This window comes from Aquila chrysaetos, chromosome 1 (genome assembly GCF_900496995.4).
Source record: "Aquila chrysaetos chrysaetos chromosome 1, bAquChr1.4, whole genome shotgun sequence".
NCBI classification, from domain to species: Eukaryota; Metazoa; Chordata; class Aves; order Accipitriformes; family Accipitridae; genus Aquila; species Aquila chrysaetos.
The window spans coordinates 45184326-45201219 of NC_044004.1; the positions used below are offsets into that span (position 1 = coordinate 45184326).

The window sequence follows — 16894 nt, forward strand, 5'->3', positions numbered from 1 at the left end:
TGTTTGTATCGAAAGATTAAATATTTTGCATCCGGTGCAAGCACAGTATCCTTAAACCCCTTCCCCACAATATTATTGTTTGTGGGGTACACACTGTAAAACTGTTTTCTTCTCAGAGCCATAAAAAAGACCCACCTGTGATTTTTTAATTAAAGAAACTATTTATATGTTAGGGTCTGCTCTTTTACGTGAAGAAGGAAAAAAAATGCAGGGAAAAATGTGTATCCTACAGCCTGCTGTAGGATATGGCTGAATCTCTTACTGACTTGCTGCCTATTTTAAAAAAGTATATAGTTATTTGTAAGTTATCGTGTATAACTTACAAGTTTGATCACAGTGAATTTTATGTATTGCTTTCGCTAAGAGTTTTAAATGCATGCCCATAGTTATAATTAGTGTAAATCTATGTTGATTTGATACTACTTTTTCTGCTATTTTTAAGTCACTTGCGTGGGTTACACTGTGACAAAGCATAAATATATTCACTGACATGTGAAACGTGGCTGTGACTAACATCTATTTTGAAGTAATTTCTTCAGGAATCAGTTTAAATACTTATTAGAAAGGGGTACTTGTACCTTTTTAAGTAGTGTTAAAAAGCAAGGTTTACAGGCATGCACTTAATCTTTTTCTGATGTATAGCATCATTCATTCTTTTGTATCACTTTTTCTATGTGAAGCTACCTGCCAGTGAAGCTTTTCAAATGCTGAAAGACATGTGATTGGAAATCCAGTTTCCACTTTGTTGACTGATTCAAAATGCTTTTTTTGTAAAACAGGAGGGTATATATGTGTGTATACATAGAAAAGCGAGCACCTGACTTTTGAAGTTAATATCGCATGGCACAAAGTAATAGTAACAAGTATTGCACTTTAGAATAAGATTGGAAGCTTCTAGGTGATGTAGACTACATACCAAAGGCAAGAGTTGAGTTCTGTGCAGTCTTGCACAGAATATAAATTGCACGTGGATCTTGCACACCTAATAAATGTCAATTGACAGAAAATTAGAAAGTCTTTATCTTAAAAATATAGAGTAATCAAAACATTGTCTTTTACTGCTTTCATTTGACTGTACGAATAAGCTAAAAATGGTCAAATAAAGAGTTACATTTTAATAGTTACTGTGTATTTTGTATGCCACCCTTGGTTGTATATGGAGCTCCTGCCCCAGGGCAGAGTGTATGTTCCCTGATATCACTGGATTTTGTACCACCCTATTTGTGAAATGGAATGCAGCAAAGATTTTGCAAATGCAGCTTTATGTTTCATAATGCTCTTAAGTTGTTTATTCAGAGAGGACACCTGAGGTTTGCGGTGCATGCTTGGGCAATTTTGCGTACCAGGTACATTAACTCTGAATTACATGGTGTTACAGATTAAACTGAATTGTTGAACATTGAATGTGTCTTATCTAGACATAATGAGAAGGAATGGCTTTGGTTTGTTTGTTATTTACCAGGTAGTGGTTAGTATATACCTATTCAGTCTATAGATTTTAAAATCAAACAGTCCCGGGGCGGGGTGGGGGGGGCGGGAATCAACACTTCAATTTTACCATTCACTTTCGCTGTCCATCGAGAGTGCAGAAATTTAGCATGTTGCAAAGACTTTTCTTATCTTGCATATAAGTTCCTGGTAAGAATTTCAGTGATAAACTATTTTAGGCAAATGAAGGGACAAAACTTAAAATAATTAGATATGATTTCAATACGAAATTGTTTGTAAAGTCTACTGCAATACATGTTACTAAGTAAAAACAGTGGCTGGCCAATATGTTTCTGTGCGTGTACTATTATAAAATTAAGCCAACTGGAATATTTACAAATTATTTTCATTAACTGTAAAATTATGTAGCTTTACCTGTGAAAGTTTTTGTTTGTTTTTTTTTTTATGTGTATAATGGAGTATTTCATCAATATGGCAGGAGTAAGGCAAAATCCTGCACTTTCATTGTGTTAACCTGACTGAGCACTGAATCAATTACTGTTTTATCCGTAGGCAAGAGTACATGAACAGTGAAAACTAAGTGTAGTAGGGCTATAGCTCCCATTGCCCCTTGTCCCTGTAAGACACTGGGCTTTACCCCTCCTGCCCTTGGCCCTCCTGTGCCAAGCCTGCACCATTTTGGTCGGTGGGTAAGAGGGAGAGAGAGCATTTGCTCAAACTAATTTGCTGATCCATCTCTGTGTTCTTTTCCAGCTCATTATGGTGACCTTAAATATCCCATTTGTGGGGTAACTACTGAATTAATTGCAGGGTTTTGGAAGTAATCTCACATAATTTTGTGCTCTCGCTCTTCTGTACTCTGCCCAATTCTGCGTGCCTGTTTCCTGGTACTCCTGACTGACAGTCAGCTGTGGCTGTCTTCAGTGAATATCCACCTGGGACATTCGTTCATTCACTTCAGCCTGTACATCAGTAAAACTGCCCTGGAATTCCAAGAGCAACTGCTTCAGTTGGTTTTCCAAGCAGAGACAATTAGGAAAATGTATCAGTGTCTGATTTCTGCTGCACTTCTGGTAATAACCTATATTTTTCCTGTAGAATCTATAAACAAGTCTTCTTGCCTTCTGCCCTGCTAGCATTGGGAGTAATAGATCATATTTGGGACTGATCTGTATTTCATATTATCTCATAGTGACAAAGTGGAGCCCTAGTTACTAACTATGGCTTTCAAAACCTATCTACTCTAATCATATAAATAAAAACATAGAAGTATTAGAAATGTGAGTTATGAACTAGCCTTGCTGTTTTTTAATTATTATTTTTTCTTAACCCTTAGACTTTCTCTCCCACCCATTTCCCATGGTGCTGGTAGTAGAGGCAACTTTATTATCCTTTGTAAGATATAGTCTTGTGCAGTGTTCTGGATTTCAGAATTAGAATTATCTTATCTGGGTGTGTTTAAAATCTAGTAAATTAAAAATTTGTTTGTTAAGTATTTGCCACTGCTTAGCTCTATGCACTGTATATTTTTCTGTTGAACTTGTTATGTGTTCCTAAATATCTGTATAATTTAAGAGGAAAGCTAGTCTGAGAAGGTTCTGGTGGATTCATTTCTTTCTGTTGTGGTTAACCAGTGGAACAAATATTGTGTTTGAATTACAGTCTGTAGAGGTTGTGCTTATATGTGTTTCTGAGGCTGTCTGGTTATGTTAAAATGCTTTCTGGAAGAAATGTTTCTAACACATTGTAATTATCTTTCTGCATGTTAATTATGATTCAAGAGTTCCTTAGAGAAGGATTCTCTCTCAGCAGTAAGATTTGAAAGTCTCTGACGGGAACTTTGGGCTTATTTTTCAGTGCAGAGAAACTCAGGCTTGGAGCAAATTGCCTGATTTTTGTTTTGGCTCAATTGCTTCTCAAAAGCCTGGAGCAGGTGTTAGAACACTTTTTATTTACAAGTCTCTTAAGCATCCATCTAATAAAACTCCACTGAGTTACATCAGGAAGAAGTGAGGTGATCGTTTCGGAATATTCTGTGTGATAGTATTCATTGGTCTAATTTAGAATATGAAAAACAACAGAGAAAGGAAAGAAGGAAAGAATTGATTTTACTATATGTTTATGCAATTTCTCTACTGATTTCTTATGTCAGGATGGGCTCCTCTCAGTAAGATACAAATGAAAACCAAAAGGCACCAGCATGTCAAAGTAGTGCCCACTAAAGTTTTAGATCAAAAATTTATTGTTGCCAATTTATTGATTGTTGATTTGCACTACTTGGTTTGTGATTTTGAAAGACATTTCACAGAGTATCAATTTATGTAATATGTAATGTAATATTTTATCCTTTTGAATTATAAATTTCCATCTAATCTCTTCCATTAAAATGGAATGTTCTTTCACATAGGCTTTGATATTCTCTAATTTTTCATCCTCTGTCAGTATGAGGTGAATGTATGAAGAGTCCTGTATCACAGTTTGGGTGATTTATACAACTTGAAGCAGAACTCACTATTGCACACTGTTCATTTTTTTAATGGGTAAACATACCACCATGTCTTTGGCAGTGATACCAACAGAGAATACATAATATTGTCTGTCTGAATTATTGTAAGCAAAAATGGTAGGTTTTATGGTGGAAAAACCATAAAGGAACTTAAATGTTCCTTTTAAAGAAGTTCATCTCATGGACTTCGATAGCCTGAAAGGGGATTGCAGCATCTCCAAGGTACCTGTTACATGACTGAATTGTAAAGACCGATTTTGTGACACCTTGCGTTTTTGTACAGGGGACTGCCCTGCTACAAGTTGATCCACATTTGTTATTCTTAGTGTTCTTTGCCAATTTCACACTAATCATAAATGATAATTCTCTTCCAGGTTGGTGGGTTGTTTTTTTTCAAGGAACCGTGTAGCTCCATCCTTTCCAAGTATAGCTTCTAGATTACTGTAGTAGGCAACTGAGGGAAAACTTAGAGCTTTCAAAAAGGAAATGAACCAAGAAAAAAATATAAGTTCTTGCTCTTGTAAAGTATGAAATGTCAGCCTTCAAAAGTGTCATTACAGTGAATAACACCGTGTATACAAAACCGGCATTAAAATATGAGTGTAAATGTTATGTTAGTCATCTAAATGATTCTTCTTGCTCATAAACAGAATCATTAATATCAAAGGTGAAGACTGACCTGGCTCTCAACTCTCATCTACTGTAAAAAACAACAGCACAAAGTAAGCAAGTTAGTGAAAAGTATTTTGTTCATCAAAACATAAAGCAGAGAATGGCAAAAAGCTAGAACTAGATACAATGGCAAAATAACTATTGCTGCACTTTCTTTTCCCTTTTACATGTAACTGTTTGATTTCTTTGTCTAGAGAATACTTTGTGGCTTGTCCATACAATTTATTCTTTATTTACAGTGAGCTTAACAAAAGGCATGACTGTAGAATTTACCTAAGTCTACCCGAAATTTGAAGTTCTGAATAAAATTGCATTAAACGCATCTCAGTTCCAGGGGACAACCATCAGAAAAGAACACATTTTCAATTTATTCTTGGATACACTTGACCTGTTTTAAACTCATGTTCTAATGAGAGGGAATACATACAAAAATACGATTGTATTCATACAGTAATATATAAAATTATACAGGTTCTGTTTTATTAAATCAGAATTCTTACCAACCGTGAATTCTGAGTATACTTAAATGTGCCACATTGACACATCCAGACAAAACTGCATATACGCTTGAAATGTGTTAAGTACCACAACTTTACGTGTTTATACAAGCTTGCTTTGTGTATAATGCCTATATATAATTTCCATTTCTGTAAAGACATTGTGTTACCACAGATTTCAGTCCTATCCGATGATATGCTGTCGTGGTTTAACCCCAGCCAGCAGCTAAGCAACACGCAGCCGCTCACTCACTCCCCCCCCCCCCCACCCAGTGGGATGGGGGAGAAAATCGGGAAAAGAAGCAAAACCCACGGGTTGAGATAAGAACAGTTTAATAGAACGGAAAAGAAGAAACGAATAATGATAATGATAACACTAATAAAATGACAACAGCAATAATGAAAGGATTGGAATGTACAAATGATGCGCAGTGCAATTGCTCACCACCCGCCGACCAGCACCCAGCTAGTCCCCGAGCGGCGATTCCCCGCCCCCACCTCCCAGTTCCTATACTAGACGGGACGTCCCATGGTATGGAATACCCTGTTGGCCAGTTTGGGTCAGCTGCCCTGGCTGTGTCCTGTGCCAACTTCTTGTGCCCCTCCAGCTTTCTCGCTGGCTGGGCATGAGAAGCTGAAAAATCCTTGACATTAGTCTAAACACTACTAGCAGCAACTGAAAACATTAGTGTTATCAACGTTCTTCACACACTGAACTCAAAACATAGCACCGTACCAGCTACTAGGAAGACAGTTAACTCTATCCCAGCTGAAACTAGGACATATGCAATACCATATGAGAGAAGTAGATTTGATTTGTTTTCAGTAGACATGGTATGCAAGTTATTACATATGCTTATTGTTTAGTTTTCAACAAGAATTATGGTCTATAACTTAGCTGCTCCATATGTACTCCTGGAAATTTTTATATGGCATTTATTTTTTCACCATGGCACTCAGAAGCACATTTCAGGTCTTTGTCCTAAAAAGAATTCCATTAAGCAAACTTTATTTCTACAGTGATACAAAATCACCTTTTTCTGCAGTCTGAGGTTTATTGCACTTCAGAAAAATATGGTGTCTCCTGTTTTTCATAACGGTGCATTGTCAGGGTTTCACTGTCTCTTGGCTTAGTCATTTCAATATTCTTTCTACAGCTCTTTTGCTCTGGCACATTTAGGTTTCTCTCTTCCTTAGGGCTGGAATAAATAGATATCAAATACACACCAGAGTAGAGTTGTTCACATATAATAATGGTATCCTCACAGATGGGAATTTATCCAGTCTGTCTCCTGCATAGCCCATCAGACCAAATGAAGAATATGGTAAGTGTGTGCACTCACATACATACGCAACTTGAGCGAGAATGGCAGGAATGTCATATGATTGAAAGCTGTTTGGTATATGGAAGCATTCTGAGGCTTTAAGTCTTGCAGATAGAGGGATATGTGGAAAGACATGCCCTCTTTGGAAGAGATAGTCTAAATGATGTTCTCCGCATACTGATACTGACAACCTTTAGAACTAAAGTACTACAAAATCCAGTAACAAAGAAGATGCATGTTTGTGCTTCACCTTTCCTACAGGCTAAATTTGCATTTAGCTCCTTCCAGACAGTTAAAAGCTGCTGGTCTCAGGGCTCTGCACCTTTTGTATAGAGACCAGCCCATCCTTTGTTTCAATTGCCTACATCAGTGTATTTTTTTATAAGAACTACAAAACATTTTTCTTAAGAAAGTGATAATGCCTAGAAAGGTGCATCCTTGAAGAGAATCATGAATCAAAAATATTGCATTGCTGCAGTACAAAGACTTTTGCAAACTATAATCCATCTGATAATTCAAAGCTTAGCTAGCAGTGCTTCTATGTCTATAGAAAAAGTGGATTTTTGAGTAGAACCTCTACCTTTAAAATAAAAATTAATTTATTTTCTCTTGTCTTACAGATCTATATTAAGCAGCTTATTGAAGCTACAAGTCAATGTTGTAATTGCTTTTGTTCATTTCATTTTTTAAATAGTAGGATAGATTTGCCGCTTGCAATTTTGCTTTTACTTTGATGGAAAGTGAACCTGCTGCAATGATTTAGATTTCAAACTATTTTATAACAGGATCATACTGACTTTCAAAGGTGCTGAATGGTATTGTTCAGCAGAATCATAAAGATATTTCCTCTTCTTCCTCACTTTTCCCTTTATTCGTTCTCTTCAGAGGCAGATGGAAGGAGGGGAAGGAGGACAGGAGAGAAAGAAAAGGTTTGGGGAAGAAATGTGCAAGGAATAATTAAAAAAAAAAATCTGTGAAAGAAAATGTGACAGAAATTGAGTTACCAATTAATTTAACGGTTGTTGCAAAGCCATCAATCAGAGTATAACAACTTTGAAATCTGAGCACAAAGCAGGAACTCCATCATAAAGAACCAAGAAAAGAAAAAACCCAAACTAAAACCAAGAACCCCGCCTCCCCCAAACCCATGTGCATAAGTTTCAGATGCCATCAAGACACACTTTGTAAGATACACCTGGCTTGGGTCATTTCCACCATGTTTAATCTTTTTAAATCTGAGGAATTATCCAAATAAAAGTGTATAAAGATGGATGGTTTCCACAAAAAGTTGCATTGTTTACAAAGCAGAAATTTTCAGGTGAAAATACACAGACTGGATCTTCTGCTGAGCTTATTGCCATGCAGACTGCTCTAATCTTCTAAGTTATCCATTCCCTGGTGTGCCATTATTTTAACAGGATAGAGTTTCAGCTTTTTAAGTGTATTGGCTGGTGGGATCTGGAGGATTCTGTGATGTATCACTGCTATAAAGCATACTTAGTAGGAGAATAAAAGCTTTAGTCATATTCGCTGTCTGCCCTGTCATCCCTCAATTTTCTGCAACCTTCTACTTAAGCATTGTTGTAAGCTGAGCAGCTTTTGGAAATGCCTCTGGCCTTCCTTATTCAGAACAGAGGCATTAGAGGATTCACTAGCCTTTCTGGTGATATCTGTGAGGCCATTTTATATCAGCTGTCCATTACATCTGGTTTGTTATTTTAAAGCTTAACTCCATTCCTATATGAATGCTTTGCACTTGTGGAACGTGTTTTGACTCAGCTTTTCTGTTACGTCAAAGCAGAGCCCTTCTCTCCTCTTAAGAAGAGCACAACTTGACTCACGTTCCTGGACTAGTTTCAACATGCAGTGTTAAACAATAGATCATCAGTGAGGACTCTCATTTTTTGTTGTTATCTGGAAAATTCTGTCAGATCCTGAACACCAAAGTAAAGGCAATTGTGATTTGAAATTCTTATTTATTTCATCAGTTGAACTTCATTCTGTCCCCCATTTCTGTCTTTGCTGCAGTCTTTTAACATGGACACGTGTGTGATATTGAAGTCCCCTTGTGTCAGATAAATGATTATCATCTCACTTGTCCTGAAGACTCCTTATTTACCAGTATTCTGTTTGAAAAGCATACTGTCAAATCCTGTTGAACATACCAAAAATAATTATGGATAAGTGCCCTGTCATGTCTGTTAATTGAATTGCATATCCTTGACAAGAAAGTTCATCTAAACTGGCCAAGACAGCAGAAGGTGGTGACTGGGGAATCTCTCTCTACTAACAACGTTTTTGAAATGCCAAATCTAATCAGCTGGAGTTGGCATTATCCCTCAAACATCTTCCTTGTGTTGATGGCATAGAGAAATGAGCTGCCTTGCTTATTGTCAGACAACTTTATTTTGAATTACCACATTTAATTATGCTGCTGATATAATTTGCTATGATAAAATTAGTACCGTGCTTGTTTAGTTTTCCCATTCCAATGAGCTGTACAATATGGCTGTCTGAAGTAGACATTTGTTCAAGGAATACTATTTTTAAAAAAAATTCATTATTCTGCCTGCCAAGTGGAATTGGAGTCCACAGCATCAATCTGATCCCTCTATTCAATAAATACAGTATCTCAAAATATTCAGTGTGCTAAATAGCAATATAGCAATGGGATAGCAATTATAGCAATAATTGTGTGCTTGAGACTGTTTCCAACATCTGTTGCATATACATTCCCATAAGAGCTGGACTGATATGATGTGAGCAGAATATATTCAAATGATCATGTTTTGGTTTGTCAGATACGCCCTTAAAATAAACTCAATGCACTTAAAAGATCTTTTTGCTAAAACTAGCAGTAAAAATTATTATTAAAAATAAAAGAAAGCTTATATTATGAGCAGGGATGATGGACTTGTTCAATGCTGTGTTTTGTGGCAGCACAGTATTGCAGAGACTCTGAGTAGCACCAACAACAAATGTGGAACTTGTGCAGGGCAGCGCTTGGTTGGGTTCATCAGCCTGCTCTGCCACTCAGAGGAAGCAAAATGCTGTACTCATACAACTATATCCCTTCTAGGATCTAACCTGGAACTTCCATATGGCTGGATGCTGTGCTCTGTAAATACACCAACCGACTAAATGCTACTTTAGGTGTCTTTACTGTGAGGCTGGATTTAAAAGAATATACCTTTTTTTAAATGAGTTTGGGATGTATAGCTTGTAGAGGAGATGGCTAAGAGGGAATATTACCAAAAGAAATGAGGTAAGCCCAGAGGCAGTGTTGGCAGCAGAAAACCGATGCAATTTATGCTGTCAGAACATGGGTAGGGTGAAAAAGCAAAGGAGTTTGGAGGTAAAGGTCTGGAATAAGCTTCCAGCTGAGTTGGAATTTACAAGGTTTTAAAAACAGCATGACTAGAAGTGAATGATTATATTCATGACATGTGGTAGCAGGGACAGAACTGACATTAACAGGTCTTTCCACTCCTATTTAATTTACAGAGATATGACTGGAATTATTTACAAAATAAGGCCCTCCAGTACCTGTGAGGTCCATAACTAATCATCAGATAATGAATATCAGAAACACTAACTTTCTTCATTTTAGAAATCACTCCATCAGTTCATTTTCATTTCCCAACATTGGACACTTTTAAGATTCAGCTGGACAGGGTGCTGGGCCATCTTATCTAGACTGTACTTTTGCCCGGAAAGGTTGGACCAGATGATCCTTGAGGCCTCTTCCAACCTGGTATTTTATGATTCTATGATTTACCATTAAAAGCTATTTTAAAGTAGATAAAAACCAAAATTTGTATTTAAAAGTTGTAGAAACTTATTGAATGAGACTTGCTGACAGGTAAGAATCTGAATTATCTTGTGCACATTGGAATTTTCTTGCTTTTTTTTCGGAGACTTAAGTGGTGCATAGGCTTTTTGCCTGCCCAGATGTCAGGTTTGCTCCAATAGGGATTAGACAAACAAGCAAGAAGTGTTCTTTTTTTTTTTTTTTTTTTTTTTTAAGAATTTGATGTAAATTATTTTAGAAGGAAATAAACCTTCCTCTGAGTTATGTGCAACTAAACATAACATCATTATGCCAGTGCAGGGGAACTAGAAAGTAAATTTGACTGAGCAGGGCTGAAACAGTCCAGACCTCTACAGCTGAGAGTGAAATGTAAGATTTAAGCAATCAAACTGGTGATGTAATTTTTATCTTAAAATAATCAGGTTTCCACCTGTCTCCAGTCCCAAATAATAAGTGTAAAAGCTTTTCAAGGAATTTGTTTTCATTTTTGGCTTGATTCCTGCCCTCTTAAGAACTGTCTAGCTGACTTCCTGCTTTAATAGCTGCTGAAAGTTTCTTGAACTTGTGCAGACCTACTGTAAGCTTACTGGGCCAGTTTAGCCATTCTCCTTAGCCCTTTGAAGAGTAATGCTTGTGGCAGGGTGATATAAAACTTGCATTTACAGCATGGGGGTGACCTGACTGCCGCTTAAGGTCAAGCCGAATCCCTGTAGTACACAGATCCTGAAAGAAGCAATGGTAACAGTCCTGCAGCTGTGAGGGGAAAAAAGAAATGGGAGCTAGTCACGAGGCGCAAATTCAGAAGTCCGTGCTCGACTCTAGGGCTGGATTTACTTCAGCAGTCCACCTGGGGTTTAGTCTGGAGGGATGTTTTTTCACACAGCAGCAGAACATAGCCCAACAACGTGGCTCTGGTGCTGATGTGTACATCTTTCCTCATTAAGTAGCTTAAGGTATGCCTAATCGCTTAAAACTAATCGCAGAGGTTGAGGTGGAAAAAGATTATATACCCAACTGTACATATGCCATCTGTTTCTAATATGTATGTAAGAACAATTCATATTCCTTCACAGTATGTGTAATTGAAATGTTGCTTTTGTAGAAAAAGAGATATGAAATACAATTTCTCTCACTGATACTTGTCTTTTTTTCCAGCATTAGACTGTATGTAGACACACTAAAGTTCCTTCTCTGCCTGGTGGACCCAGCCATTGAAAAACCATTTGAACATAACGGTTGTGCCCAAATGCTTTATCAATTTAATTTCTCATGTTGGCTTAGTTTTCATACCTCTGAGTTTCATTTTGTGGAACTAGTAGTAAAGAATTAGTAATACTTTTGCTGTTGTGGTATTAATCAAGAGGTAAAAAGGGTTCCTTGAATTCCAAAAGCTAGAAGATTATTTTCTTGCAAAAGCACTGTTCTTAAGTCTCGGCTGGTATCCCATTAAAAGCAACAATGCACATAGTGGTGACTGATGTTTCCAAAAGTTCTATGCATGAAAAATAATGGATATTAAGAACCTTAGATAAAAGTGAAGTGTCAGCAGGTACTTGCTGTATTTATTTATTTTTGCTTGTACTATTAATTTTCAAACTTACACCACAAAAATGTCTATGAAAGGTGAGCTAGAAATAATTTTAATTATGGACTCTACGTGTGACTGAATTTGATTTGCTAGTACAAAAGCTTGGGATGACAGCCTTTACATCTTTGTGTTATTTGTACTTTGTATTCTTGCTTAATAGTCATTCTTCCCTTGCATCTGGTGCTTTTAGGCTTATAGTATTTTGTCTCCATTTGGTAGTAGTGCTCACAATGGGGTAGGGTTGCATACTAAAAGCTAATGCCCTTATCAGCTAAAGGAAGGTCATAGCCTTAAGAATGATTTGTATTGAACCCTCTTCCCACAGTACTGTACCTTGTGAGTGATCCTGAAGAATCACAAAGCCTTGGATTTAAATTTGCATTCTATATAGCTATGCTGCCAGTAGACTGTGAGGCAGATTGAAATGGTTTGCTGTTAACACCATCAAAATATGTTTTCAGTGGAAGTATTGAGCAACTGAGTCTGCAATTTGTAGCAACAACCTTATGAGCAAAATGTCACATACTAAACATGTTTTATATCTCTCCTGCTGTTTGAGAATGTGATCAGCTCTGTAGAGATGCAGCCTGCACTTTGGTCTTCTCAGGTTCATCAGTTTAACATTTTTCAGCTCTTCTACAAGATCTGATTGCCTTGAAAACCTTTTAAAACATACTCTAATTTTCTCGCTGTTCTGTCAGTCTACTCAGCATAGGTTAACTTTGTGCTCTTTATCACTCAGCATAATGTAAATGCACTTCACTCCATTTTGAAAGGAATCATCATGGTTGTTTGAATGCATGAAATAAAACCAACATCTTTTCCCATCAGACATTTGCAGTAGATCAAAACCAAAATGAAAATTAAAGTGTTAAAAAATGCTTCCTCAAACAGTGACAAAAAGTAGTCATGAGCGAATGAGAGCTGAAACACTTCAGTCATATTTAGTTCCACAAATAGGTTTTGCTTTTGGTCAGGCTTCCTGTATTTTGTGAGCTTGCATGTGCTCAACAGTGCGCTATGAACAGCAGCAACAGTTACTTTAATTTTGTAATCATGTGGCAACGCAGTAAAATATCGGCAATGTATTTCATGGACAAAGATTCCAAACTGTCTAACTTATTTCAACAGGCAAGCAGTCCTACAACAGGAACAGCTCCCAGGAGTCAGTCACGGCTGTCTGTCTGCCCTTCCACTCAGGACATTTGTAGGTATGTGCTGAGAAAAATATACCATAATCTGGCTGATGCTTGTTGTTTTTATTAAATAATATGTAGCTCTTGCTTATGCTTAACACTATTCATAATTTACATAGACTTCAGTTTTCTTTTGATCTCTCTTTGTTTTGGTTCTGTTTTTGCTTTTCAGCTCATGTTTTTCTATTAAAATTCATGTTCTCATTTTCATCCTTTTTTTGTGATTTCTCTCTTTCCACCCACCCTTACCATTTCCATACCTTTCCTTTGCTTACTGCTTTGTCTAGATCTACTACCTTGCATGATTTATCAGAAGATGAGCTTGAACATGCAACCCCTGTCATGGTGCTGGCCCCTTCTAATAGGGAGTCTGGTAAGAAACAAGTAAAACGAAGGTTTAGGCGGAAAAGAGAGCCTGGAGACTATGGTGAGCATACAGAAAAGCAAGGAAAGGGGAAAGACTGTAAATTGCATCCTAAGCCTGCGAGATCCAGCTGGAATGCATCTGATTCATCATCATCTTCAGATGAGAGTCAGTGGGCTCAGGCTAGGAGGAGAGCAAGAGAAAAGGCCAGAATGCCCAGGAGAGGGAGAAGGAACAATAGATCATGCAGTAACCAGGATGAGTCCTCTAACAATAATGCTGTTGAACTTGTCACCTTGGGGACAATGGGGAAAAAGAAGCAAGAGGTATCTGACCCTGAGAATCCTACTTTAAATCACCGCCGAAGAAGGGTTCCAAGGCTTAAGGAATCACAGTCTTCAGCGTCATCTCAGGAAGCAAGGATTTCCTCAAGAAAATGTGGGAAAAGTAAAGGGAAAAACTACTACAGAGATCAGCGGCCTGTGTCTTTCCTTAGACACGATAAAGTTTCGAAAGACTGCTTTGCAGAGGCAGGCTCTGGCAGTGATGCTCTGGCAGTCCCAGATAACGGAGGACCTGCTGGGGCAGGGTCCGGTGTGACTGATGCTGTTCAGAAGCCTCCAGTGTTGTATGATGACTGGTCTGATGATTTAGAAGTATGCAGGTTAGTCCCTAATAAGAAAGATTTAACGTTCTTAAGAGGAATTTCTCACCGCCATGGGCTGAGTGCCCTTCTCTTGACTGCTTTCTGTCACTGTTTCTCAGTAATAAACTGCTAGGCTGGCCATAAGAAATAACAAAAACCTTTGCTACAGACAAGTTAGTGTATCTCAATCTGAAGACATACTTCTCTTATTTAAAAACAGTAATCCTACAAGGAAACAAAATGTTTTGCTTTGCTCCATTTTTCTTCATGAAGACGGAAACACTGTGTCCTCTGGTAGAGTATTACTGTGTTTTAAATTTCCAGCCAGAGGCAGAGAATGAGGCAAGAGTGCCAGATAGCTCAATACAATGGGATATGGAGTTTTTCCTCCCTAGGTGATCAGTTCAAATCCAGCTTTGGTCCCCTCTTTGTCATTTTTCATTGACTTACTTGAAATAAATTTATGGTCTTGATTCGGTGTCCTCTAGAGCTACCATTAGCACAGCAGTCTGACGGATGGTGCCTGCAAAACAGCCTCTCCAGTCAGGTGTAAGTTGTACGGGACTCTGCACTGCTGAACAGCTCTACGCTGTCAGCGTGTAGGGGCTGTTAGTTTGGTACCCATCACAAGGACCGGAACAATACAAAGGATGATTGGGCAGCATAAGCATTAAAGTAAGCTTTGGGAAAGAAAAAGCAACACCAACGGTTCTCTCTAGTTCTGAAGTTCAGGCTTCTGACAGTCTGATACACTTGGTGTAAAGCACACAATCAGAAGGTGAGCGTTTTCCCTTGGAAATGAGAGCAAGCTGGCCAATTCTGAGCTGAAATCCAAATTTGGAGTAGGCAGCTGGGTGGACTTGAGTTACTTAATTTAGTGGTAAATGAAAATGCACCATCCCGTAAGTTTAACAGAACTGAAACAAGTATTTCTTTTTTTTTTTTTTTTTCTCCCCAAGCTTGTGAGCCAGCATTGACTGTCATCTACAATGTGTAAATGAGGATCAGGCTTAGTTTCTTGATATGGTAACCCAAAACTTCTCACTTTTCTTTGCTGGGAAGAAATTTGCATGGAAATGTAAACACAGTCAGAATGAGGAAGTTCACGATGCCACATATGCAGTTTCACAGTATACTTCAACCTAGTAATACACTACAAAGATCCTAGTTTTAAAAAGAAAAAAGATGACCTGCAGACATTGTGCTTTTTCACAGCAGGAGATAAAAGTCATTACTAATACAGCTAGTGCTATGCATTCCTTGTTACACTTACCAAGCAACAATGGACATTTCAGTTGTCCGACCATTGTCTGTCACGATAATTTACGATTCTTCAGGGTAAAGTCTAGCTGTGTTTGTACATCAGCTTGCATATCAGGACCATGCCACTGGCTTGGGACCTCCACACCTTACAGAAATGCAAAGAAACAGCAGCAGTGGTAACCATGTTACACATTACTGAAGCACTTGAAGTATGTCTACATGGTATGATGCAGAGATGTGCACAGATAAATACTTCAGACTTCAGAGTTGTCTTAAATTTCTGAACCACCAAGCCTGCATGTATTGAAGATCCAGTGTAGTAGGCAAAGTACATATATAATAGGGCCATTTAATAATTATTAAGAATATGAGCTACACAAAACCTGAAATAAATTATTTCAGCATGGCTCTTTAGATGGGCTTAACTATATTGTGTTAAAAAAAAAGAGAAATTAAAGTTTTGTAATTGTCTCATGTATATTAATCCTAACTATTGCCTAAATCCCCAACCTTAGACTTTCCTTTCAGATGGAAAGTGGACTCCAGTCTTTCATCTATCTTCTCGACCCATTCAGTTGCATTATAATTATTCAGGCACTTTTTGTAAGACTTGGAGCTTGGTTCAAGGGTGGACTTTTTGGATGTGCATGTGAGCTTTTCAGCTAGGCTCTTGTTTAGTAGAGGAAGGTTGAAAACTTTTGATAAGTATGTGTGCCTAGGCTCATTATCAGTGGAGATGCTCTTTGAACAACCAGAGTTAAACTCAACACAGTTGATAACTTGGCCTGTCATACACAATTTGTCAGAGAGTCATAATTGCATTTTTCTTCATGTCAGGGATAATGCTATTTTTTTTGTTGTTGTCATTACTAGGTGTATCATAGTGATGATAATACATCTAGGAAAAACATCACAAAATCAAAAGCTTGTTAATTTTTCATAGCTGGTAAGTTGTCTTAATCAGTTTGCAGACAGCTGAAGAAAAAGACAGACATGTTTATACTACCAATTCAGTATAGACTGCAGTTTCTGTTTTTCAGGACAGGTCCATGCACTTAATTGGCTCATGATCTGTGGTATGTTTTTTTTCAGGTTCTCAAGCTTGCATCTGAAACAAAAAAAGAATTACATTTCAATGCAGATGTGCACATATACAGTAACCATGTTTCTGCATGAGAAATAGAAAAAGGATTTTTTTTGTGATGTTTATTCTAAGACTGGAATTAACATAGCTGGTTGTGATGTGGAAAATTTGTTTTCTTGAGGTGTTTCTTCAAGCTTTTCATCGTAGGTATTCATATCTTCTAGTTGATGTGACAAAACTGGCTGAGAGGAATGGCTCTCACCTAGATGGGATTGTGTGGAAATAGCAGAGGAACAGGGGTCTTAAACATCTCCTGGTGCCAGTTATTTTGTCTTTAGGTGTTTGGGTAGGCAATTTTTTTCATTCCTCATGAATTACTGGCAGTGGAATGCATTTATATACACACATAAGGCAGTTTCCTCAATGTGCATTTGGCTGCATGAGCGGGAACGTGACAGCACGCACCCAATTCTAGCATAAGCACTTTAGTCAG

At 37.7% G+C, this 16894-nt stretch overlaps 1 protein-coding gene across 7 annotated transcripts in view; it reads left to right on the top strand.

Annotated features, from left to right (window-relative positions):
* MARCHF1 (membrane associated ring-CH-type finger 1) overlaps nt 1-16894 on the top strand; it is a 257681-nt gene that overhangs the window by 204623 nt on the left and 36164 nt on the right. For 5 of the 7 annotated variants that reach the window (XM_030022495.1, XM_030022223.1, XM_030022580.1 and 2 more), the window contains 2 exons: nt 12980-13059; nt 13332-14072. In XM_030022495.1, the coding sequence (XP_029878355.1) occupies nt 12980-13059; nt 13332-14072 (821 nt within the window). The remainder of the gene's footprint in view (nt 1-12979; nt 13060-13331; nt 14073-16894) is intronic. The other 2 variants (XM_030022661.1, XM_030022733.2) reach the window with 1 other exon arrangement.